Source organism: Pelophylax lessonae (assembly GCF_965119305.1).
Source record: "Pelophylax lessonae genome assembly, chromosome: 5".
Lineage (NCBI taxonomy): Eukaryota > Metazoa > Chordata > Amphibia > Anura > Ranidae > Pelophylax > Pelophylax lessonae.
This window is the reverse complement of record NC_138772.1, coordinates 63,557,853-63,584,243: the sequence shown is the minus strand read 5'-3', so window position 1 is coordinate 63,584,243 and position 26,391 is coordinate 63,557,853. Positions and strand designations below refer to the sequence as shown.

General features: G+C 44.8%; 1 protein-coding gene across 1 annotated transcript in view; it reads left to right on the top strand.

The window, feature by feature from the left end:
* LOC309556429 (ATP-dependent translocase ABCB1-like) overlaps positions 1-26,391 on the top strand; it is a gene marked incomplete at its 3' end in the record, with an annotated part of 65,368 nt that overhangs the window by 37,597 nt on the left and 1,380 nt on the right. Inside the window, exons 3-5 of the mRNA XM_082258894.1 lie at positions 8,105-8,195; positions 22,521-22,665; positions 25,623-25,723. Of these exons, the coding sequence (XP_082115020.1) occupies positions 8,105-8,195; positions 22,521-22,665; positions 25,623-25,723 (337 nt within the window). The remainder of the gene's footprint in view (positions 1-8,104; positions 8,196-22,520; positions 22,666-25,622; positions 25,724-26,391) is intronic.

Here is a 26,391-nt window from a genome sequence, read left to right as displayed (position 1 = left end):
TCTCGGGCAGCAAAAGCAGGCGCCTTAGGCACATTTTTATCTTGCCTGAAAAAAACAGTCAATGGCTGCCAGACATTCTCATACACAGGGCTTTTTTTCAGCGGGAACGCGGGGGAACGCAGTTCCGGAACCTCCAGCACTGAATGTATGTAATAGCAAGGTGTGCTGGGGTGGGCTGGAGGGTCTATTAATGCTGGCTGCTAGGGGATATATTGTTGCTGGACTAGATCTATTTTTGAGTGGCTGTCTATTGTTACTTGGGAGATCAATTGTTGCTTGTAGGGGATCTATTGTTGCTGGGGGTCAATTATTGCTGGAATAGATCTACTATTGTTGCTGGCTGCTGGAGAGTTTATTGATGCTGGCTGCTGAGAAATATGTTGCTGCTGCTGGGTGGTATTTTGTTGCTGGGGGGGTCCATTGTTTCTGGTCGAATCTATTGTTGCTGGGGGGGTCTATTTTTCTACTTTTCTTGCTATCATTAACAAATTCCATACAAATTACTAAGCACCACAAAATTATACTTGGTTCTGTATTCTCTAAAAAAGGGGGGGGGGGTACTGGGAGGTGGGTTGGGGATAAAACCAAGAAACAGTACTTAGAGGTGGGTAGGGGCTGAGACAAGAAGTGACTCTGCTCATACATATTGTTGTGACAAAAATATAGGGCATGTTGTGGTGAGCAGGCGATACCGCCTCCCACTGTTCTCCTATAGAGGTGAATGGGGTCATTCTACAACTGTGATGCAACCAAGTCCAATAGATGTGGTGGTTGTGGTGTGGTGAAGGGAGTTTTCAGTGTGAGATCCTTCTTCAAACAGGCATGTGGGAAGTGGCATATCTCCTCCTGAATAACCTGCTAAATGTGGGCTAGCTGCTGCTGCTGACAAAGCGGTCAACCATGGATTGCAAGCCAGCAGCTAGGCCCATGTGAAAGAGGCTTTAAGGTTAAGGGTGGACGGGTGTGGAGAGGATAAGTTTTAACCACTTAAGCCCCGGAGGATTTGGCTGCTCAAAGACCAGGCCCTATTTTGCGATTCGGCACTGCATGACTTTAACGGACAATTGCGTGGTCGTGCGACACTGTACCCAAATGAAATTGATGTCCTTTTTTTTTCTCACAAACAGAGCTTTCTTTTGGTGGTATTTGATCACCTGTGCGATTTTTACTTTTTGTGCTATAGACAAAAAAACAGTGACAATGTAAAAAAAATAACAATATTTTTTACATTTTTTTATATGAAATTCTCAAAAAAAAAAGAAGGAAAAATCAAAATATTTTAACATTTTAGGCCAATTTGTTTTCTGCTACATATTTTTGGTAAAAAAAAATCGCAATGAGCGTATTTTGATTGGTTTGCGCAAAAGTTATTGCGTTTACTAACTACGGGAAAGATTTCTGTCATTTTTATTGTTTTTTTTTTTTTTAACTAGTAATGGCGGCGATCTGCGATTTTTTTTTTTTTTTGCAGGACTGCAACATTGTGGCGGACAGATCGGACCCCTAACTGACATTTTTTAACCTTTTGGGGGTACCAGTGACATTACTACAGTATTCAGTTCTATAGAAATGCACTGTTACTGTAAAAATGACACTGGCAGGGAAGGGGTTAACTTTATTAGTGATCAAGGGGTTAAGTGTGTCCCTAGGGGCGTGATTCTAACTGTCAAGGGGCGTGGCTTGTTAGATCATAATAGAGACATACGATCCTACATAGCAGGATCGCATAGCCTCTGTCATGATCTAAGGGAGAATGACAGACGGCTGTGTTTACATCAGCCGTCTGTCTTTCTCCCTCTCCTGAGGGAGATCTCGAGTGGCCGGCGGACATCGGAGCCGCCGGTCACACGCGTGGGGATGTCAGGGAACGAGCGGGGTCCGGAGCGCTCACCCCCTACAGGCTCGTGGGCGAGTGACGTACCCCTACATCACTTTGCCCTGGAGGGGCTGACCGCCACAGTATATAGTCGTGCGGCGGTCGGCAAGTGGTTAAAGAGTATAGTTTAGTGATTAGGCTTGGTTTGAGTCTGTTTACCAAGGTTAGGTCAGAGGTCAGGGAATGTTTTTGTTTTACTTTATTTTGGTGCCAAAAATTCATGCAAAGAACTACTGAGCTGAAAACTAACAAATCGTAAGTCTACCAAGCAGGAAGTGGAGATGCTGAGAAGGAGCAGAATTTGTACTTGTTGATGGAAAAAATGTTAATAGCTGAAAGCAAATATATAGGGACTCTTATGTGGAGCTTCTCCTTCATAGCCAAGCTATGAAGCTGAACCTTATCAAGTGCATTGTATAAACAGTTGTCAAAACATTACCCAAAATGGCCTTAGTGAGTAATAGAACTATTCCACTTCCATAACACAGTCTTCTGCTTTTTTTTTTTACGTTACATGAACATTTATAAGATCACCTATGGTAGAATCTACTCTTTTCTTTGAGTAATTTCTGTAAAAGTCATATAAGGAAGAAAAGCTCAGTAAAAAGGTATAAGTAGTGGGGGTGCATCCATCCCGAAATTATTTCACAAGGAATATCCTGTAGGATGGAACCCAAAGGTGGGCCTCCTGCACGGAAAAAGCGGGGGAATGGGATGTTTCTGATGCTCTTATGTAAACAGTACAGACATATAGTCAAATATTAAAGTAAAGCAGAAGATGTAGATAGAATAAAAAGATATATCCTTTATTAACACATATAAATCACATATAAAATTTACAAAATTGTATACGGCATATATACATATCTCCAGATGCCTGTTAAAGACAAAAGAACAAAAGAGCAGATCCAACTTCAATTTGTGCCATGCACATGTGCTGGGGAACTGAAACTTGGACCCAAAGACCCCTACGCGTTTCGACTAAGTAGTCTTCCTCAGGGGGAAAGGTGGTCCAGAGTTCCTCAGAACATATATCTAAACATACAATGTAGAGAAGAGATTCACATTAACTGACATATTAAATATCAAAATTATGTAGAAAGGCCATTATGTATTGTACACTTACATTCAGTATTGGTAATTGCACTTAGAAGGTCTGCACATGTAGCATATTCTGCAGGTCTCCCCTCAGGGACCCCCAAGAAAGGAAAGAGCCCGATCCAAGTCAGGGGACCACAAGGGGCAGGAGCAATGAAGGGCCGAAGCCGAACCTGATGGAGACATGGCGGGGTGGCAGGTAGGAGGGGAAAGGGGAAGAAAAAGAGATAGAGTGAAAAAGAAAAAGAAGAGGAAAAAAAAAAATGTATATTAGACTATACAGAAGGAGAAAAAAATATTCAAAAGAATCCAAATTTATTTTTCAAAAATAGTCCAAAGAAATATATATATGTATATATATATATATAGATTGGAAAAGGAAAAAAAATATATATATATAAATGTAAAGGACTTGTAAGTCCAAGTACCTGCTTCAGTTGTCAGTCAATAGTCCCCCGAGCACAAAAAAAGGACAAGGGGATGACTATGTAGAGAGGCCAAACAAAAAAATATATTAAAAAGCAAGAGGAGGAAAAATCACTCCTCAAGAGCAAGAAACAACGATCTCCAAACTAAAAAAAAAAAAAAAAAAAAAAAGGAGGGGAGGAGATAGAGTGAAAGGAGAAGTAGATGCAAAGAGGAGGTGAGACAACAAGGAAAAAATGTATAGTGTGTGTTAAGAATAGCCAAGATGTGCATGAATGAATAGAACAAAAGACCAAGAATAAAACATACCTGCTTTTGGAACTCGACAAACGTACCTCCCCACAGAAAGTAGGGAATGAGCACCTGAGCCGAGAAGTCAGGTATATAAGGGAAAGAAAGACCCACCTCTCGCTCCCATGTACCAATCCCACCATGCCGCCACCAAGGTAAACGCCTACAGCCATCGCCCACTGGTGGAGAGAAACCCCACCTGCCCCCCGTAGCAGACATCCCCCAGCTCGGGGCGGTCTGGGGGATGTCTGCTACGGGGGGCAGGTGGGGTTTCTCTCCACCAGTGGGCGATGGCTGTAGGCGTTTACCTTGGTGGCGGCATGGTGGGATTGGTACATGGGAGCGAGAGGTGGGTCTTTCTTTCCCTTATATACCTGACTTCTCGGCTCAGGTGCTCATTCCCTACTTTCTGTGGGGAGGTACGTTTGTCGAGTTCCAAAAGCAGGTATGTTTTATTCTTGGTCTTTTGTTCTATTCATTCATGCACATCTTGGCTATTCTTAACACACACTATACATTTTTTCCTTGTTGTCTCACCTCCTCTTTGCATCTACTTCTCCTTTCACTCTATCTCCTCCCCTCCTTTTTTTTTTTTTTTTTTTTTTTAGTTTGGAGATCGTTGTTTCTTGCTCTTGAGGAGTGATTTTTCCTCCTCTTGCTTTTTAATATATTTTTTTGTTTGGCCTCTCTACATAGTCATCCCCTTGTCCTTTTTTGTGCTCCGGGGACTATTGACTGACAACTGAAGCAGGTACTTGGACTTACAAGTCCTTTACATTTATATATATATATTTTTTTTCCTTTTCCAATCTATATATATATATATACATATATATATTTCTTTGGACTATTTTTGAAAAATAAATTTGGATTCTTTTGAATATTTTTTTCTCCTTCTGTATAGTCTAATATACATTTTTTTTTTTTTCCTCTTCTTTTTCTTTTTCACTCTATCTCTTTTTCTTCCCCTTTCCCCTCCTACCTGCCACCCCGCCATGTCTCCATCAGGTTCGGCTTCGGCCCTTCATTGCTCCTGCCCCTTGTGGTCCCCTGACTTGGATCGGGCTCTTTCCTTTCTTGGGGGTCCCTGAGGGGAGACCTGCAGAATATGCTACATGTGCAGACCTTCTAAGTGCAATTACCAATACTGAATGTAAGTGTACAATACATAATGGCCTTTCTACATAATTTTGATATTTAATATGTCAGTTAATGTGAATCTCTTCTCTACATTGTATGTTTAGATATATGTTCTGAGGAACTCTGGACCACCTTTCCCCCTGAGGAAGACTACTTAGTTGAAACGCGTAGGGGTCTTTGGGTCCAAGTTTCAGTTCCCCAGCACATGTGCATGGCACAAATTGAAGTTGGATCTGCTCTTTTGTTCTTTTGTCTTTAACAGGCATCTGGAGATATGTATATATGCCGTATACAATTTTGTAAATTTTATATGTGATTTATATGTGTTAATAAAGGATATATCTTTTTATTCTATCTACATCTTCTGCTTTACTTTAATATTTGACTATATGTCTGTACTGTTTACATAAGAGCATCAGAAACATCCCATTCCCCCGCTTTTTCCGTGCAGGAGGCCCACCTTTGGGTTCCATCCTACAGGATATTCCTTGTTCTGTAAAAGTCAGCTTAAAATGTATGCACACTAAGTCCCGGTTCACACTGCCACGACTTGTCAGGCGACTTGTCGCGCTCCATTCTTTGCAATGGAACCGTTCTAATCAGAGCGACTCAAGTCGCTCTGACTTAGAAAAAGGTTCCTGCACTACTTGGGGGCGACTTCAAAGCGGCTTGCATTGACTTCCATTAGAGAAGTCATTTGCAAGCCACGATGAAGTCGTGCTGCACGGGGCGGCTTCAAAGTTGGGGCGCTCCAGTGTGAACCGGCTCTAACAATGAACACTTTTGATTTGGTAAATATACAGTTGAAATTTTGTTGTATCTGTTCGATAGGTTCACAAAACTACTTGTTGATCCTGCCAGAAATGCAATGAGCTTCTAAGTTCTGGTGCACTCTGTTGCACTGATATCTCAAGCAGCTTTGACTAGTTCAACTATGTAAACTGCAGAACACCTTCGCCTATGTTACGTAAATGAACATGAGGTGTTCTGTAGTCCAAATTATAAGTGAGCAGCCTAGGATGACAACGCTGTTCCTTCATAAATACAGTAGAGCAAGGTAGGGTTGTCACCTTAGGACAGAACTTACGTTACTAGCAAACTAGCTGAAAATAAAGGGAAAAAGCCTGAAAAAGCAAACAAACGTAGCCACCACATTAAAGGTATACCGTATATACTCGAGTATAAGTCGAGATGGCGATTGTCATGGTATAGGCAAGGCACAGGTCATGGTAAGGGCATGGCCCAGGTCATGGCACAGGTCATGGCACAGGTGATGGTACAGGCATGGCACAGGTCATGGTACAGGCATGGCACAGGTCATGGTACAGGCATGGCACAGGTGATGCTACAGGCATGGCACAGGTCATGGTACAGGCATGGTACAGGCATGGCACAGGTCATGGTACAGGCATTGCACAGGTCATGGCACAGGCATTGCACAGGTCATGGTACAGGCATGGCACAGGTCATGGTACAGGAGATGGTATAGGCATAGCACAGGTGATGGTATAGGCATGGCACAGTAGGTACAGGCATGGCACAGTATGTACAGGCATTGGACAGTAGGTATAGGCATGGCACGGTATGTACAGGCATGGCACAGTAGGTATAGGCATGGCACAGTATGTACAGGCATGGCACAGTATGTACAGGCATGGCACAGGAGATGCAGTGCTGCGGGCATGTTACAGGAGAATGTCTAAAAAGACAGTGACTCGAGTATAAGCCGAGGGGGGCATTTTAGCATGAAAAAACATGCTGAAAATCTCGGCTTATACTCGAGTATATACGGTACATATTCTTTTTATTTTCTTGAGTTAAAGTAAAAGAACGGTCAAACCCTAACTATACTTAAACCTGCTCCCACCCCCATTCTAAGCCTATTCTAACCGAGTGCCCTCAGAATAGATCTATACTTACCTATTTTGAGGGCACTCTGGTCCAGTCACATGATCTCTGCAGCGTCCAGCTTCAGTAAAGAGGATAAATCGCCGACAATGGTTGCAGAGCCTCAGCAGTGACTTCACCAATAGGCTTACTATGGGGTATGCGTTGTCTGCTGTCCCTCCTCTACACTGAATCAGGCACTTGGAGCCCAATCATGTGACTCGAAATTATAAGTATAGGTAAGTATAGACATCTTTTTATTACTTTTTGGCACTTTTTTGGTGAATAGGTAGGGATACATATACTCATTCACATGGGGGAGGTGGGATCTGGGGGCCCCCTTGTTAAAGCAAAGCCCCTTCCCCAAAGCATCCACCCCCCCCCCATGTTGAGGGCATGTGGTCTGGTATGGTTCAGGAGGGGGGAGGCGCTCGCTAGTCCCCCTCCCTTTCCTGACCTGCCAGTCTGCATGCTTGGATAAGGGTCTGGTATAATTTTTTGGGTGGGTCCCACGCCGTTTTTTTTTTTTTTTTTTACATTTTGGCATGGTGTTTCCCTTAAAATCCATACCATGCCCTTTAGGGAGGGGGACCCCACGCTGTTTTTTTCTAATTGTCGGCATTTTTTTTTTACATTCATCTGTCAGTGGGAAACTTGCTGACAGCTTGATGAGTCATCCGTTGTTAAGAACGCGGCAGTCGGCTTTCCGGCCCACTCTTTAGCAACCAGCTATTTGTCAAAAAACAGCGTGGGTATAACCCCCGACCTCCATGCTGTTTTTTGACAAATACCCTGGTGGTAAATATCGCAGGATTTTTTACTGCTTGTGATATGGACTTTTTTGGAGCTTTTCAAACAATATTTCCCAGCATATTTTTCATTTTGCAGTAAATACCGCAGTTTTATTATTTTTATTTCTTTTTTTAATTAGAATTTATTTACCACATGTAAAAATTTATGCAAATGAGTCACATGACTGTATTATCACATGCGGTAAACGTTAGTGAATTGACCCCATACTGCCTTTGTGTTGATTTATAACTAGAAATTTTAATTTAAAATGTGTTTTGTCCATGCTGGACAAAGCAGCTGGTTTTCATTAATTGTGGCCCTACCATTAGCCTATACTAACCATCCCTTTGCTTCTCCCCTTCTCCACATTGTTTTGCTGTCAGGAGCATAAAAAGACACTCTGTACTTTCTGGGTATGGGTAAGACTCTCTCCCCTTTCATCCATCTGCGAATGCTGGTGTTAGGGGATTGGCCTTTTACATGAAAATTAGTAGAGACCCCAGCCCTGTGTAAGCTCCAAATTGTGACTTGGAGCTTACACAGGTCTTCTTGTCTGAGATGTTTGGGAATTCATCTATATATTTTCTCTTGCAGCAAGAAGAAAGGACTTTTCTCAAAATCCAAAGACAAAGACAAAGACAAAGAAAAAGTTGAAAAGCCAAAAATGGTCAGCCCTTTTACCATGGTAAGTGCCAGCACCTAGGATGGTTGTCTGTTTTTTTTTTTTTGGCACTCTTTATTTACAAAATGTTTTTTCCTTAGGGCTCTTTCACACGGGCATTCCGTATGTCCGTATTTCATCCCATTTTTTTGCGGATGAAAAACGGACATAATGCATGTCAATGGGATTGCGGATGTCATCCACTGACATCCGATTTTTGTCCTTTCAGTTCTGTTCTGTTTTTTGGAACGGAACAGAACCCTATTTTTCGTCCCTTTAAAAAACGGAACGGATGCAAAATCGGATGTCAGCGGTGTCATCCGCTGACATCCGCAATCCCCATAGACATACATTATGTCCGTATATCATCCGCAAACGGGAGCCCTTAGTTTTTAACAGACAATAATAATAAACAAAACAAAAAGTCACATCCCAGAGAAAAACCCCCCCAAAAAATAGAACAAAAATAGCATTGTGGCAGAAACACCCTACATCGGGTGCAAAATGAATCAAGATGTAACAACAGCCAGGATTGGATGCAATTGTTTAAGCATATGAACAGCTACCTGCACCACCCAGTGCAGGCATAAGACACTTCTCTCATCTTAACCTGGAATTTCCATGGCATTAAAGTAGGTCACCTGTGGGAACAAAAAAACACAAAGAGGGGGTGGAGTGAGGCATAGTACAGGGTGGGGGTGGGGGGGGTTAAAGGGGAAGGTAGGAAGTTGGTATAGGAAAGACAAGTAGGGACGCAACTTAACCCAGACCTCCTCCCAGCCAGCACCCCAGCGGCAAAAATAGTCCCCGAGCCTCAGTCAGACCCGGGGACATCCCCTTCCACAACTAGGTCGGTCTTGCAGGTAACAACTATATCATTCCCACCAAGGCATGACAGAGACGGAGGAGGCGAATGGTCTGCCAATATGCGCTCAAAGTCAGCAAGACTACTCCAGCCAATAGAACCACATCCTATTAATGTTTTCTTCCATCACCTTGAGCACACTAGTTAAGCTTTCCATGTATCTGATGTCCTCAACCCTACGGAACCATTGTGACAGGAAAAGCACCGTCACACTTTTCCAAAATGAGGGAATACAGGAACGGGCTGCATTCATCAAGTACCGGACTACCGTTTTCTTATACACATTAACCGGCATCGGGGTACGGTGTAGAATAAAAAAGTCAGGTGTGTAGGGTACAAGGGTGTCAATACATTTCTGCACAATAGTGTGCACTTGTTTCCAGAAGGGCTGTAGGGCAGAACAGAACATGACTAAAATATATGTAGCATATCTCCCTTTTTGGAATTACAACGCCAACATCTGTCAAAAAGCTGAAAACTGCATAAATGAATGTCTCCACCTGAAATCGCCTTCCTTGACGCGTTTCGCCACTGCTGACTTGTTCACAAGGATATGCCAGAATGGTCTGGGCACTAGGGATGCTGTAATACACTGTAGTAGCATTTGTTGCATAAAGTACACGCTGCCACCTTCCTGGCAGGGTACATCTGGCTTTCAATCTGCTGCTGGACTTGATCACAAGGCACCTTTGCTATTCAGGAATAACCTTGCATTACAAAAGGAGCAAAACAATGACGAAAACCAAGTCTTACCCACTCAGCGCTTGTGGTATATGCGATCCAATAAGTGGTGATAATGCCACTACTGGATGAATCAAATGAATATATATAAAAATTATAAATAATAAAACAAGCTACTGCTATACAAATTAGAACATATATATATAAAAGGTGCATATATAAAAACCCAGGTCTTATGTATCAGCAGCGCTAATGAACTCCTTTACAGGGGCACTAAAATATATTCATTCAAGGATGATCAAAATAAATAAATAAAATGATCAAAATAATGTATTGTACATCAAGCATGAACGGTTATTAATAAAGTCTCTTCACTCTTAACCACTTAAGCCCCGGAAGATTTTACCCCCTTCCTGACCAGTCCCTATTTTGCGATTCGGCACTGCGTGACTTTAAAGGACAATTGCGCGGTTGTGCGACACTGTACCTAAACAAATTTGACTTCCTTTTTTTCCCACAAACAGAGCTTTCTTTTGGTGGTATTTGATCAGCTGTGCGATTTTTTGATCATGCGCTATAAACAAAAAAAGAGCGTAAATTTTGAAAAAATAACAATATTTTTCACATTTTCTTATATGAAATTCCCCCAAAAAAATGTAAAAATCAAAATTTTTTAACATTTTTGGCCAATTTGTTTTCTGCTACATATGTTTGGTAAAAAAAATCATAATAAGCGTATTTTGATTGGTTTGCGCAAAAGTTATTGCGTTTACTAACTAAGGGAAAGATTTTTGTAATTTTTGTTGTTTTTTTTTTAACGAGTAATGGCGGCGATCTGCGATTTTTTTTTGCGGGACTGCGACATTGGGGCGGACAGATCGGACCCTTGACTGACATTTTTGACACTTTTGGGGTTACCAGTGATATTACTGCAGTAATCAGTGCTATACATATGCACTGTTACTGTAAAAATGACACTGGCAGTAAAGGAGTTAACTGTATTGGAGAGGGAGGGGTTAAGTGTGCCCTAGGGGCTTGATTCTAACTGTGATTGGCTGTGGCTTGATGTGTAAGAACAGTGATCAACGGTCCTACATAGTAGAACCGTTTGATCACCATTCATACACAGGGGAGACTGACAGGCGGCTTTGTTTACACTAGCCGCCTGCCTTTCTCCTGCTGTCACGGACGATCGCGAGTGCCCGGCGGACATCGGGTCCGCCGGGCACACGCGCGGGGGCGGGAGTGCGCATCCGGCGGCGCGCGCTCACTCCCAAAATCCTTACAGGCTAGCGACGTAAATAGTCGTGCGGCAGTCGGTGTCACGGAACCATGAACCAGACGTACAACAACAGATAAGTGAAAATAAGACAGCTTTATTGAAAAACAAGCTATAAAGCAAAAGTCCAAACGGATGGCGAAACCGATGCAGAGTCTTTGCGAAGCCAGGGGTCAGGAACCAGCAGGGTAGTCAGACGAAGCCAGGATCAGGAACCAACAGGGTAGTCAGACGAAGCCAGGAACAGGAACCAGAAGTAGCAGCAGTCTAGTAGCATGTGAACACAGGAGGACCAAGCAGGGAACTGAAGCCACAGACCTCCTATATATATGAGCTAGGCATCCAGCTCCTCCCAGTGGGAAGGAGGAGCCACAGGGTGGGAGGCTACAAGAAACCCAGAAACCAAGATGGCCGCCAGCACATGTCAAACGAAGGAGAACAGCAAGAAGGTAAGACCATGACAGTACCTCCCCCTCAAGGGCCCCTCCTCCGCGGAGTAAAGAACGGTTTCTGAGGGAAGCGTGCGTGGAAGGCTCGGAGCAAGGCAGGAGCATGGACATCTGCAGAGGGAACCCAGGAACGCTCCTCTGGACCATAACCACGCCAATGAACCAAAAACTGCACCCGACCGCGGACCAGGCGTGAGTCCAGGATATTGCTCACCTCATACTCCTCACGATTGCCCACTCGGACCGGACGAGGCCGAGGAACCGAGGAAGTGAAACGATTACACACCAGAGGCTTCAACAGGGAGACATGAAACACGTTGGAGATCCGCATGCCAGGAGGAAGCGCAAGGGCATAGGCTACCGGGTTTACCCTGCGAAGCACTCGGAAGGGACCAACAAAGCGAGGCGCCAGCTTGGGAGTGGGCACTCGAAGGTTGAGGTTGCGGGTGGACAACCATACACGGTCTCCGGCCTGGTAGGAAGGAGCAGGCGCTCGTCTGCGATCAGCCTGGAGTCTCTGGCGCTGCGCAGAGACCTCAAGGGACTTCTGGATCTGTACCCAAGAAGCACGTAGGACGGAAAGGTGATCCTCCACAGCCGGAATATCCTGGGGAGAGAATACCTCCGGTAACACGGCAGGTTGGAACCCATAGTTGGCCATGAAGGGAGACGTCCCAGAGGAAGAGTTCACCGCCGTGTTCCTGGCAAACTCAGCCCAAGGCAGGAGGTCAACCCAATTGTCTTGGTGATCGGAGACATAGCAACGAAGGAATTGCTCCAAGGCCTGATTGGATCGTTCTGCGGCCCCATTGGACTGAGGGTGGTAGGCCGAGGAGAAGGAGAGATGAATCCCCAACTGGGAGCAAAAGGCGCGCCAGAACCTGGACACAAACTGACTCCCCCGATCCGACACAATCTCCTTGGGCAAACCGTGCAACCGGAAGACCTCCCTGGCAAAAATCGTGGCCAACTCCTGTGCAGAGGGTAACTTCTTGAGAGGAACACAGTGACACATTTTGGAAAACCGATCCACAATCATGAGAATGACCGTATGGCCTCGGGATGCAGGGAGGTCCACAATGAAATCCATCCCCAGGTGTGACCATGGGCGCTCCCCGGTGGCTAAGGGTTGCAGAAGGCCCAACGGAAGGTGCCGAGGGGACTTACTCTGGGCACAAACGGAGCATGCCGCTACATATGCGGCGATGTCGGAACGTAGGGAAGGCCACCAGAACAGACGTGAAACAGCCCAGGACAGCTGATTCTTTCCAGGATGCCCCGCGGTCTTGGAGTTATGGTAGGTTCGCAACAACCGAGTGCGCAACTCCTCAGGCACAAAACATCTGCCGTTGGGTCTCCCAGAGGGAGCACCAGATTGAGCCGCCAAAATCTGCTCACCCAGGGGAGAGGTCAGGCTGGTGCGAATGGCGGCCAGGATCTGATTCGGAGGTATGACCGAAGTCGGAATCGACTCCTCCCTGGACAGGTCGGAGTACTGCCGTGATAAGGCATCAGCCCTGATGTTCTTGGAACCGGGTAGGTAGGAGACCACGTAATTAAAACGTGACAAGAACAGAGCCCATCTGGCCTGACGTGGTGTCAATCTCTTGGCCTCAGAGAGGTAGGTCAGATTCTTGTGGTCCGTCAGGATGAGGACCGGAACCACCGAACCCTCGAGCAAGTGCCTCCATTCTTTAAGAGCCTGCACGATGGCCAATAACTCCCTGTCACCAATCTGGTAGTTGCACTCCGCGGAAGACAGTTTCCGGGAGTAAAACCCACAAGGAAGCAGAGGACCCTCTGGTGTTCTACGCTGAGACAGAAGGGCGCCTACTCCCGTCTCAGACGCGTCCACCTCGAGGACAAAGGGCAACCCAGGGTTGGGATGCGACAGAATCGGAGCCGACACAAAGGCGGACTTTAGAGCCTCAAAAGCTCGGATGGCCTCGGGCGGCCAGACCTGGGAATTACTGCCCTTCCTGGTCAGATCCGTGAGAGGCTTGGCTAGCATGGAAAAGTCCCTGATGAACTTCCGATAATAATTGGCGAAGCCCAAAAAGCGCTGCAGGGAGCGAAGACCACTGGGCTGGGGCCACTGTAAGACAGCCGAAACCTTCTCAGGATCCATGGAGAACCCCTCAGCGGAAATGATGTAACCTAAGAAGGTTACCTGGGATCGGTGAAATTCGCATTTCTCAAGCTTACCGAACAGCTTGTTCTCTCGTAACCGTTGCAACACTCGTTTGACATCCAGAATGTGGGTCTCCATGGACTCAGAATATACCAAGATGTCATCCAGGTAGACAACCACACACTGCTGCAACAGGTCACGGAAAACATCGTTGATGAATTCCTGAAAGACTGCGGGCGCATTGCACAGCCCAAAGGGCATAACCAAGGATTCATAATGACCGGTCCTGGTGTTAAACGCGGTCTTCCACTCATCGCCCGCCTTGATCCTTACGAGGTTATATGCCGCCCTCAGGTCGAGTTTGGTAAAGACCGTGGCCCCTTTAAGGCGATCGAACAGCTCGGAAATCAAGGGTATCGGGTAAGCGTTCTTGATCGTGATGCGATTGAGACCCCTGTAATCGATGCAAGGCCTCAACTCACCGCCCTTCTTTTTCACAAAGAAAAATCCAGCCCCTGCCGGGGACGAGGATTTGCGAATGTGTCCACGTGAAAGCGCCTCCCTCACGTACTCCTCCATGGCCTCATTCTCCGCTACCGACAGTGGATAGACTTTGCCACGAGGAGGAACGGCACCAGATTGTAACTCGATGGCACAATCGTATGGGCGGTGCGGAGGTAGGGCAACCGCGCGCACCTTATCGAATACATCCCGGTACTCCTCGTATTCAGGGGGCAACAGAGAGTCCGAGGAAGTACACAGCAACTTGACAGGCCCATGGATGCAACTAGTCCCACACTGCGGTGACCACGAGAGGATCTCGGCCGATCTCCAATCGAAAATCGGATTATGCTTCTGGAGCCAGGGGTACCCCAAGACCACCGAGTAGTGTGGAGACGAAATAACCTGGAAGCAGACCGACTCTCTGTGGACGGCACCAATGGCTAACCCCACTGGAAGGGTCTCATGAGTCACGTGTGGCGGCAGAAGGGGTCTGCCGTCTATTGCCTCAAGAGCCAGAGGAGAACCTCGAGCCTGCAGAGGAATGGAATTGGCGGCAGCGAACACACTATCAATGAACAAACCACCAGCACCAGAGTCCACCAACGCCTGGGTCGTCACCGAGCCCCCGACCCAGGAAAGGACAACAGTGATCAGTGGTTTGTCAACACGGGAAACCGGGGACGAGGAGACTCCACCCAAGATCTGCCCCCGACAGGATCTCAGGTGCGAGCGTTTCCCTGGACGGTTCGGACATGCCAACCGAAAATGCCCACCGAGACCACAGTACATGCATCGGCCCTCGCGTCTCCGGAGTACCCTCTCCCCCTCGGACAGGCGAGCAAACCCCAGCTGCATGGGTTCACCCCCAGACAAGTCATCCCCAGGAGGCGTGGGAGGAGAGGGAGGCACGGGTGGGACAACAAAGGTAGGCGCCAATCTGTTAGGAGGCCTCCGCAGACTCTCCTTAAAGGAAGGTCTCTCCCTGAGTCTGGTGTCAATCAAAATCAGGAAAGAAATAAGAGACTCGAGCTCCACTGGTAGGTCCTTAGCTGCAACCTCATCCTTCAAGGCATCCGAGAGACCATGAGAGAAAGCAGCGACCAGAGCCTCATTATTCCAGCCCACCTCTGATCTCTCAGTAGGAAAGGCATGTGGCAGCAACTCGAAATAAATGCCCACCTGGTTAAGGAAACCTCGGCACTGAGTTGGCTCTCCCCCAAAGCGCTGTGGAAGGGGGGCAGAACCGGACATACCCCGAAACACCGCGGGCGCAACAACAGGTGTCGGGGTAGACTCTGGCGCAACAACCGGAGCGGCAGTAGGAGCGGACCCAGGAGCGACAACCGACCCATCGGCAACGGGAGCGAAATGAACCGTGCGTTCAAGCAGGGTTTGCAACGCCACGGCGAACTGACCCAACAGGTGATCCTGCTGATCAAGTCTGGCAACCAGCGTGGGTAGTGAGGATGGCCCTGTACCGTCAGAATTCGTGGCCTGTGGTACCGTGCGTTCAAGCAGGGTTTGCAACGCCACGGCGAACCGACCCAACAGGTGATCCTGCTGATCAAGTCTGGCAACCAGCGTGGGTAGCGAGGATGGCCCTGTACCGTCAGAATTCATGGCTTGGTCCTAATGTCACGGAACCATGAACCAGACGTACAACAACAGATAAGTGAAAATAAGACAGCTTTATTGAAAAACAAGCTATAAAGCAAAAGTCCAAACGAATGGCGAAACCGATGCAGAGTCTTTGCGAAGCCAGGGGTCAGGAACCAGCAGGGTAGTCAGACGAAGCCAGGATCAGGAACCAACAGGGTAGTCAGACGAAGCCAGGAACAGGAACCAGAAGTAGCAGCAGTCTAGTAGCATGTGAACACAGGAGGACCAAGCAGGGAACTGAAGCCACAGACCTCCTATATATATGAGCTAGGCATCCAGCTCCTCCCAGTGGGAAGGAGGAGCCACAGGGTGGGAGGCTACAAGAAACCCAGAAACCAAGATGGCCGCCAGCACATGTCAAACGAAGGAGAACAGCAAGAAGGTAAGACCATGACAGTCGGCAAGTGGTTAAAGGATAACTCCACTTTCGTAGGAAAAAAAATAGCAAATAAATAAAAAACAATGTAGTGTATACAATTGCGTAACAAATCATATTGTAATTGAATGTTATTAAAAATAAACTTTCCTTTTCAATCTGCTGCCACTGTAATTTTCTCAAAATGCAATGCAATATGGCTACCTGGAGGTGTTCTGTACACAGAATGTATACTGACCACACCCCAGAAACATCATTTCCTGCTTGTGTGATTGGCTCACCAATTTTCCCAGAATTCTGCACTAAGATAAAAGTCAGATTTCTGGCATCCCCTGGAACAAAAATGTCATTTTTGGTGAGATACTCCCAATAGGAACACATCTAAAGGGATGCAGACCCAGAAGCTTTTCTCATTAAACCCTGCAGCTGCCACAGCTGATAGATAATTATGAAACCACTCCTATTTCACCCAATCAGCACAGAGGCACAGAGGAACAAACAGGGATTTCTTCAGAATAACAAAAGGTAGGAATCTGCAACAAAGTTTGTTACAATCCTTGTAATGTACAGAGATCACCCAGAGTTGAGTTACGCTTTAAATTCTGTAGAAGCAAATTACATATTGCTTCTGAGTTGACATCCCCTTTAAATATAGCAATAAAAGAGACATTTGGCACCAGGACACTGTCTGCCTTTCTCATAAATATCGGTCATTTATACATCCAGGAAGCCTGTGGATTAGCACTCAGAATGTTTGATCGAATTAGTATAATTGCACTGGATTTTCTTTCATCATTAATATTAGGAGCTTTTTAGATCTGTGATGGAAACACATGTCTGCTGGGTGCCTAATCACCGGGATTACATTAAATCTCTGTTATTTGAAAGCATTTGAAACAAGTATATCTGAAAAGTAACCCATTTAAATTGAATAAAGATATTATCCTTTTTGCTTGAAACCAGCAAGAGATAATGGGGCTGATTTGCTACAGGGGTTGAAACTCTATAAATTGTAGTTGTTTGCACTTTGAATACCCAATCATGTACAGATCATTTAAATAAACAGGAATTTGCCTTTCGTGTGATTGGATAATTTAAGTGGGTAGGCATTCAATTTATTGAGTGACAATTCTCAACTCCTTTAGTAAATAATCCTTAATGTCTGTGTTGGCCCTAACAGCCAGAAAGCTTACAGCTGTCATTTCCTTGGGACTCTTTAAAACAGTGGTCTCCAAATTGCGTCTCATGGGCCGGATGCAGCCCTTTGCTTACCCTTTCCCATACCTTGGGGCATAATTCCTCCCTTTGACACCAACAGTGGGCCACTTATATCTATCACTATTCCTGCCACCGACATTATTGATGGGACATAATTCCTCCTACTGGTATCAATGACAGGGCACTATTCTCCCCAGTAATACCACAGATGGGGCACTATTCCTCCTGAGGATAACAAATGATGGGGCACTATTCTCCCCAGTAATACCAATGATGGGGCAATATTACTCCAGGAATACAAATGATGAGGCACTATTCTCCCCAGTATTTTCTAATGATGGGACACTATTCTCCTCAGTAATACCAATGACAGGGCACTATTCTCCCCAGTAATACCAATGATGGGGACACTATTCTCCCTAGTACTTCTAATGAAGGGGCACTATTCCTCCCAGTATTATCAATTATGGGGCACTATTCTCCCCAGTAAAACCAATGATAGGGGCTCTATTCTCCTCAGTAATACCAATGGCGGGGGAATTTTCTCCCCAGTAATACCAATAACGGGGCACTATTCTCACCAGTGATAACAATAATGGGGCACTATTCTCCTCAGTAATACAAATGATGGGGCACTATTCTCCCCAGTAATTTCACGGATGGGGCACTATTCCCCCCAGGAATACAAATGATGGGGCACTATTCTCCCCAGTATTACCAATGATGGGGCACTACTCTTCCCGATATTACCAATGATGGGGCAATATTCTTCCAGTAATACCAATGATGGGGCACTATTCCCTCCTAGGAATACAAATGATGGGCCACTTTTCTCCCTAGTTTTACCAATGATGGGGCACTATTCTTCCTGGTATTACTAATGATAGGGGCACTGTTCTCCCTGTTCTACCAATGATGGGGCTCTATTCTCCCCAGTAATACCAATGCTGGGGCACTATCCTTCATAGTAATATCAATGATAGGGCGCTATTCCTCCCAGTATTACCAATAATTGAGCACTATTCCTCCCAGTATTACCAATGATGGGGCGCTATTCTCTTCAGTAATACCATTGGTGGGGCAATATTCTCCCCAGTGATACTAACGATGGGGCACTATTCTCCCCAGTAATACCAATGACGGGGTACTATTCTCCCCAGTAATACCAATAATGGGACACTATTCTCCCCAGTAATACCAATGATGGGGCAATATTACTCCAGGAATACAAATGATGAGGCACTATTCTCCCCAGTATTTTCTAATGATGGGACACTATTCTCCTCAGTAATACCAATGACAGGGCACTATTCTCCCCAGTAATACCAATGATGGGGACACTATTCTCCCTAGTACTTCTAATGATGGGGCACTATTCCTCCCAGTATTATCAATTATGGGGCACTATTCTCCCCAGTAATACCAATGATAGGGTCTCTATTCTCCTCAGTAATACCAATGGAGGGGGGATTTTCTCCCCAGTAATACCAATAACGGGGCACTATTCTCACCAGTGATAACAATAATGGGGCACTATTCTCCCCAGTAATACCAATGATGGGGCACTATTCTCCCCAGTAATTTCACGGATGGGGCACTATTCCCCCCAGGAATACAAATGATGGGGCACTATTCTCCCCAGTATTACCAATGATGGGGCACTACTCTTCCCGGTATTACCAATGATGGGGCAATATTCTTCCAGTAATACCAATGATGGGGCACTATTCTCCCTAGTAATACCAATGATGTGGCACTATTCCCTCCTAGAAATACAAATGATGGGCCACTTTTCTCCCTAGTTTTACCAATGATAGGGCACTATTCTTCCTGGTATTACTAATGATAGGGGCACTGTTCTCCCTGTTCTACCAATGATGGGACTCTATTCTCCCCAGTTATACCAATGCTGGGGCACTATCCTTCATAGTAATACTATCAATTTTGACCTCCTGCTAAAAATACTAGCTTGGCCAGCAACAAGCATGCAGCAACCAAAGATCAGAGTTCCTGTTTCTCCTGGTCATTGAGAGTATTGAGGCCACTCGGTCCATATCCAGCCAGGCATCTAGCTCTTTCAATAGAAGAGGTCAGCAATGGTAGCCTACCTATCTTCTGAGGACAAATTTTCTTTAATGGAAAAATTTCTTTCAAGGGTTTGTTCACCGTTTCCAAAAAACTGCCTATGCAGGTAAGAGGTGTCAGTAGATATAAACTGTGCACAGGGCTTTTTTTCTCAGAGAATAGGTGCAGGAACTCCTCCTTTCTGGGTATCCCCTTATCTCCACCCCTATCAACCTTCCGCATCGTTCCCTGGTTCCAACCCACACCCACCTCCCAGTACTGCCCCTTTCAGAGAATATAGAACCAAGTAACATTTGTGGTATAAAGTAATTTGTATGTAATTTGTTAACGATAACAAGAAAAGCAGTAAAATAGATCCCCTGCAGCCAGGAACAATGGATTCCCCCGGCAACCATGGACCACCTGCAAAGAAATACCCCCAAGCAACAATAGACCCCCCAGGAGCAAAAAAAGATCTGACCCGCAGCCAGCATCTATAGACTCTCCAGATCCCTCCCAGCAACAACTGACCCCCAGCAAAAGAAGAGCCACCTCCAGCAACAATTGATTCCTCACAGCAACAACAGACTTTCCCCTCAGGCAAAAAAAGATCCCCCTCCAATGACAATAGATCCCCAGCAGCCAGCATCAATAGATCCTGTAGCACACCCCAGCACCCCTTTCTATTACATACATTTAGTGCTGGAGGTGCCGGAACTGCGTTTCCCCGCGTTCCCGCTGAAAAAAAGCCCTGACTGTGCATCTATGACTAAAGTTGGATAATGACTTTGCTATATAGGCATACCTCCGGGAGCCTGGACAAGAAACTCCTGGAGATGGCATCATTCTGTCCTGCCTTGTTGCTAGGAAATTGCTAAGACACTCTCCGTCCCTACTGCTCTCTCCCACCATCACAGGAATGAGCTCTAAACCCGCTGCGACTATGGGGTCCACTATCTACTCTATCGCAGCATCACTGAGCTCAGAGCTACTGTGACAGGGGAGAGGAAGAGCTGATGCAAGGGGTTTTAAATTGACCGGGAGTACAGTGGGTACGGAAAGTATTCAGACCCCCTTAAATTTTTCACTCTTTGTTATATTGCAGCCATTTGCTAAAATCATTTAAGTTCATTCTTCTTCCTCATGAATGTACACATAGCACCCCATACTGACAGAAAAACACAGAATTGTTGACATTGTTGCAGATTTATTAAAAAAGAAAAACTGAAATATCACATGGTCCTAAGTATTCAGACCCTTTGCTCAGTATTTAGTAGAAGCCCCCTTTTGATCTAATACAGCCAGGAGTCTTTTTGGGAAAGATGCAACAAGTCTTTCACACCTGGATTTGGGGATCCTCTGCCATTCCTCCTTGCAGATCCTCTCCAGTTCTGTCAGGTTGGATGGTAAACGTTGGTGGACAGCCATTTTTAGGTCTCTCCAGAGATGCTCAATTGGGTTTAAGTCAGGGCTCTGGCTGGGCTATTCAAGAACAGTCACAGAGTTGTTGTGAAGCCACTCCTTCGTTATTTTAGCTGTGTGCTTAGGGTCATTGTCTTGTTGGAAGGTAAACCTTCGGCCCAGTCTGAGGTCCAGAGCACTCTGGAGAAGGTTTTTGTCCAGGATATCCCTGTACTTGGCCGCATTCATCTTTCCCTCGATTGCAACCAGTCGTCCTGTCCCTGCAGCTGAAAAACACCCCCACAGCATGATGCTGCCACCACCATGCTTCACTGTTGGGACTGTATTGGACAGGTGATGAGCAGTGCCTGGTTTTCTCCACACATACCGCTTAGAATTAAGGCCAAAAAGTTCTATTTTGGTCTCATCAGACCAGAGAATCTTATTTCTCACCATCTTGGAGTCCTTCGGGTGTTTTTTAGCAAACTCCATGCGGGCTTTCATGTGTCTTACACTGAGGAGAGGCTTCCGTCCGGCCACTCTGCCATAAAGCCCCGACTGGTGGAGGGCTGCAGTGATGGTTGACTTTCTACAACTTTCTCCCATCTCCTGACTGCATCTCTGGAGCTCAGCCACAGTGATCTTTGGATTCTTCTTTACCTCTCTCACCAAGGCTCTTCTCCCCCGATAGCTCAGTTTGGCTGGACGGCCAGCTCTAGGAAGGGTTCTGGTCGTCCCAAACGTCTTCCATTTGAGGATTATGGAGGCCACTGTGCTCTTAGGAACCTTAAGTGCAGCAGAAATCTTTTTGTAACCTTGGCCAGATCTGTGCCTTGCCACAATTCTGTCTCTGAGCTCTTCAGGCAGTTCCTTTGACCTCATGATTCTCATTTGCTCTGACATGCATTGTGATCTGGAAGGTCTTATATAGACAGGTGTGTGGCTTTCCTAATCAAGTCCAATCAGTATAATCAAACACAGCTGGACTCAAATGAAGGTGTAGAACCATCTCAAGGATGATCAGAAGAAATGGAAAGCACCTGAGTTAAATATATGAGTGTCACAGCAAAGGGTCTGAATACTTAGGACCATGTGATATTTCAGTTTTTCTTTTTTAATAAATCTGCAACAATGTCAACAATTCTGTGTTTTTCTGTCAGTATGGGGTGCTATGTGTACATTCATGAGGAAGAAGAATGAACTTAAATGATTTTAGCAAATGGCTGCAATATAACAAAGAGTGAAAAATTTAAGGGGGTCTGAATACTTTCCGTACCCACTGTATCTTAGCAATATACTAGCGACAAAGCAGGACGGAATGATGCCATCTCTGAGAGTTTTTCAACCAGGCTTTGAGAGTCATATAAATGGCTGACACCAAGGGCATTATTTAATTTTGGTCAAAGCTGCTCAGTTTGTTTTTAGCTTCAGGCACCCGTACCTGCACAGGCAGTGTTTTGGCAAAGGTGAACTAACGCTTTAAGGTGTCTATGATAGAGAGTAGAAAAGGAGGCATCTTTGGTGGAGATAAAATAACCAATCATGAGAATGGAAGGCTTATGGTGGCTGATTCAATATTTAATGTTGAGCAATAGCAATTGCACACCTATAGATGCTCTGATAAATGAATCAAATGTTTTGATAGGAACAGATAAAACAATCCATACAATTATTCCTTTAACATGAGGGAAGAAAGATGACTGTCTGAATGTTCTTTTTCAGTTCCGATACTCCGGAGCCACGGACAAGTTACTGATGTTGCTTGGAACCATAGCAGCCATAGTGCATGGTGCCGCCTTACCCCTCATGATGCTGGTGTTTGGGGAAATGACCGACAGCTTTGTGTCTTTTGGACAAAATATGACAGGTACGTTTATTTCAATGTGCTACATACAGTACAGTGTTAAATTCAAACCAAAGCAACAGGTTCTCCTTAATGCCCCCTTCCTAGCAGAACAAATCCAACTTTCCTTCGCTTCCACACTTCTCTGTTCGGCTACCAAGAGAGAAAAACAAAAAATACTTGGTACTTCTAGGTATGATGGAACATGTGACTTTCTTTATGTGACAGCACCTGTGATGGTTGATCAGCCTTGCACTGTAACATAGGCAAAGGGAGACTGTCCACAACCCTTGTAAGCTCTGTTCTCAACCAGGATTCCAGGAATCACTAGGGTTTCTCCAGAGCTTGCTGGGGGTTTCTTGAGCAAAGAAAAATGACAACAGAAAAAAGACCAAGTGGTCCATTGAATCTGTCCCATATATGTACAATATATATATATATATATATACAGTGGGGAAAATAATTATTTTAGAAAGTATCTTTTTTACCGAAAGAGTAGTTGACGCTTGGAATAGACTTCCAGCAGAAGTAGTGTTCAGTCAACATAAAGTGGATTCAAACATGCATGACAATGACCCAAAACATTCCACCAAGGCAAAAAAGGAGTGGCTCAAGAAGAAGCACATTAAGGTCATGGAGTGGCCTAGCCAGTCTCCAGACCTTAATCCTATAGAAAATTTATGGAGGGAGCTGAAACTTCGAGTTGCCATGTGACAGCTGAGAAACCTTAAGGATTTAGAGAAGATCTGTAAAAGAAGAGTGGCCCAAAATTCCTCCTGAGATGTGTGCAAACCTGGTAACCAACTAAAAGAAACGTCTTACCTCTGTGCTTGCCAACAAGGGTTTCTCCACCAAGTAATATGTAATATTTTGCTTGGAGATCAAATACTTATTTTACTCACTGAACTGCAACTCAATTTATAACATTTGTGTTTTTTTCTGGATTGTTTGTTGATATTTTGTCTTTATCATTTAAATTTTCCTATGATAACAATTATAGACCCTTCATTTCTTTGTAAGTGGGCAAACTTACAAAATCAGCAGGGGATCAAATAATTGTTTCCCCCACTGTATATACTGTATATATATATATATATATATATATATATATACATATATATATATATATATATATATATATATATATATATATATATATATATACACATGTATTTTGTAGAGAGGCGACCCCGGGTCACTGTGTGTTAGCAATCTATGCTTGGTTTTGATTAAGACAGGCGTGCTGATTGCACACCTGTGGGCTGGGTTCATATTATTTCCAGGGTTAGCAATCAGAGCTCCCAGTTGGAGACAGCTGCACCCAGTAGTCAGGAGGACACCAACCGATGGACACAAGGTCTGTGTATGGGAGTCAGGAGGGGGGAGGGGAGACTGCCAGCTTCGGGGAGTTCATGGTCTGGGGACCAGCAAAAAGAGCAGAGGTACTGCTACTGAGAAATGGAGTGAGAGCCAGGTGGGCTAGCATTTTTGGTTTTCTATATTTTGACTGGAGAAGAAACCCTGCGTGGGAAACCTATGTTATTTTTCTGCTTGATGAACTTTCCTTTAACCACTTGCCGACCGCCGCAAGTACATATACTGCAGCGGTCAGCCCCTCCTGGGCAAAGTGACGTAACGGTACGTCTTTTGCCCACAAGCCTCTAGGGGGTGTGTCCCTGAAATTGCCGCACGAGTGACCGGCGGGCGGCGGCTCCGATGTCCGCCGGTCACTCGCAATCTCCCGCTGGAGAGGGAGAAAGGCAGGCGGCTGATGTAAACAAAGCCGCCTGTCATTCTCCCTGGTGTAACTGCAGAGATCATACGATTCTGCTATGTAGGATCGTATGTCTCTGTGGTTACATCACAAGCCACGCCCCTTGACAGTCAGAATCACGCCCCTAGGGACACACTTAACTCCTTGATCACTAATAAAGTTAACCCCTTCCCTGCCAGTGTCATTTTACTGTAACAGTGCATATTTATAGCACTGATTACTGTAGTAATGTCACTGATACTCCCAAAAGTGTCAAAAATGTCAGTCAGGGGTCCGATCTGTCCGCCGCAATGTCGCAGTCCAGCAAAAAAAATCGCAGATCGCCGCCATTACTAGTTAAAAAAAAAAAAACGTAGTTAGTAAACACAATAACTTTTGTGCAAACCAATCAAAAACCGCTTATTGCGATTTTTTTTTTTTACCAATCATATGTAGCAGAAAACAAATTGGCCTAAAATGTTAAAAAATTTAGATTTTTACATTTTTTTTTGAGAATTTCATCCAAAAAATTTGAAAAATATTGTTATTTTTTCAAAATTGTCGCTCTTTTTTTGTTTATAGCGCAAAAAGTAAGAATTGCACAGGTGATCAAATACCACCAAAAGAAAGCTCTGTTTGTGGGAAAAAAAGGACATCAATTTCATTTGGGTACAGCGTCGCACGACCGCGCAATTGTCCGTTAAAGTCATGCAGTGCCGAATCGCAAAATAGGCCCTGGTCTTTGAGCAGCCAAATCCTCCGGGGCTTAAGTGGTTAATAAACATGGGCGAGGAACGCCCTTAAAAGAAAGAAAAAGCGAGTGGCGGTGTCCTTTAAACGCTCTACACTTGATGTGAATCTCACTATATATATATATATATATATATGTATGTATATATATATATATATATATGTATATATATGTATAATTAGTTTTGTTTTTTTGACCTATGATCAGGTGCTGTCTGTGTCTGTGTTAGGGAGATTTACAATTTTATTCATCCTGGAGCCTGTTGTGATGAGAAATCCCAAATTTTAGCCAGAAGTGGGGGGAAATCCTTCAACTGAGAAACTTGGTTCTATGACAACTCCTTAGGGCAACTTCACTGTCATTGAAAAAAAATATAGCAAATAAAAAATAATCATATAGCATATAGCATATACAATTGCTATATGAGCCATGTTTCAATTTAAGGTATAAAAAATGACCATTTCTTTTAATCTGCAGCGCTGCATTTTCTGTATAATTCAATGCAAGATGGAAACTTGGAGGTGTTCTGTACACAGTTGGCCTACAAAATGCCTCCAAACATGTCATTTCCTGCTTTTGTGATTGGCTCACTGATTTTCCCAGAAGTCTACACTAAGATACATGTCAAAATTTAGGCACCCCTTGCAATAGAAATGTAAGTTATGTAAGTTTTGGTGGGATACTCCCCGAGTGTTATGCTCTTTTAGGCTCCGTTCACATCTAGGCGTTTTGGGCGTTTTTGGGGAGTTTTTCTGCTCTAGGATCAGCTTTCAAAACGCCCAACAAGACAAATCCTATTCATTTCAATTGCTCCTGTTCACATCTGAGCGTTTTGACGCTGTGAGCAAAATGCCCAACGCTCAAAAAAGTACATGAGCTTCTCTTTGGGCAGATTACAGGCGTTTTCCATTGGTCTCTATTCAATCTAAAGAATTGCAAAAATGTTGGGACCGGCGCTACCACTTATAAAACGTGCATGTGCAAAATAGAAAGTGCATATAGTGCTAAAGGTGCAGGCAATGAATATAAATATATATATATAAAGTGCTACGTGCTGTTTATGGGCTGTGCCTTGTGTACCATACTGTAAACATCATATGTTATGCATATACTTATACAAATAAAGTGCCGAGTGCTGATATTGCCAAAACCCCGTGTAGTGATTAAGAAATCAAACAAAGTATGGTGTCGGTAGGTGATTCACCGAAAACACCGCTGCTTACCACACTCTTTTGGCCGATACCTC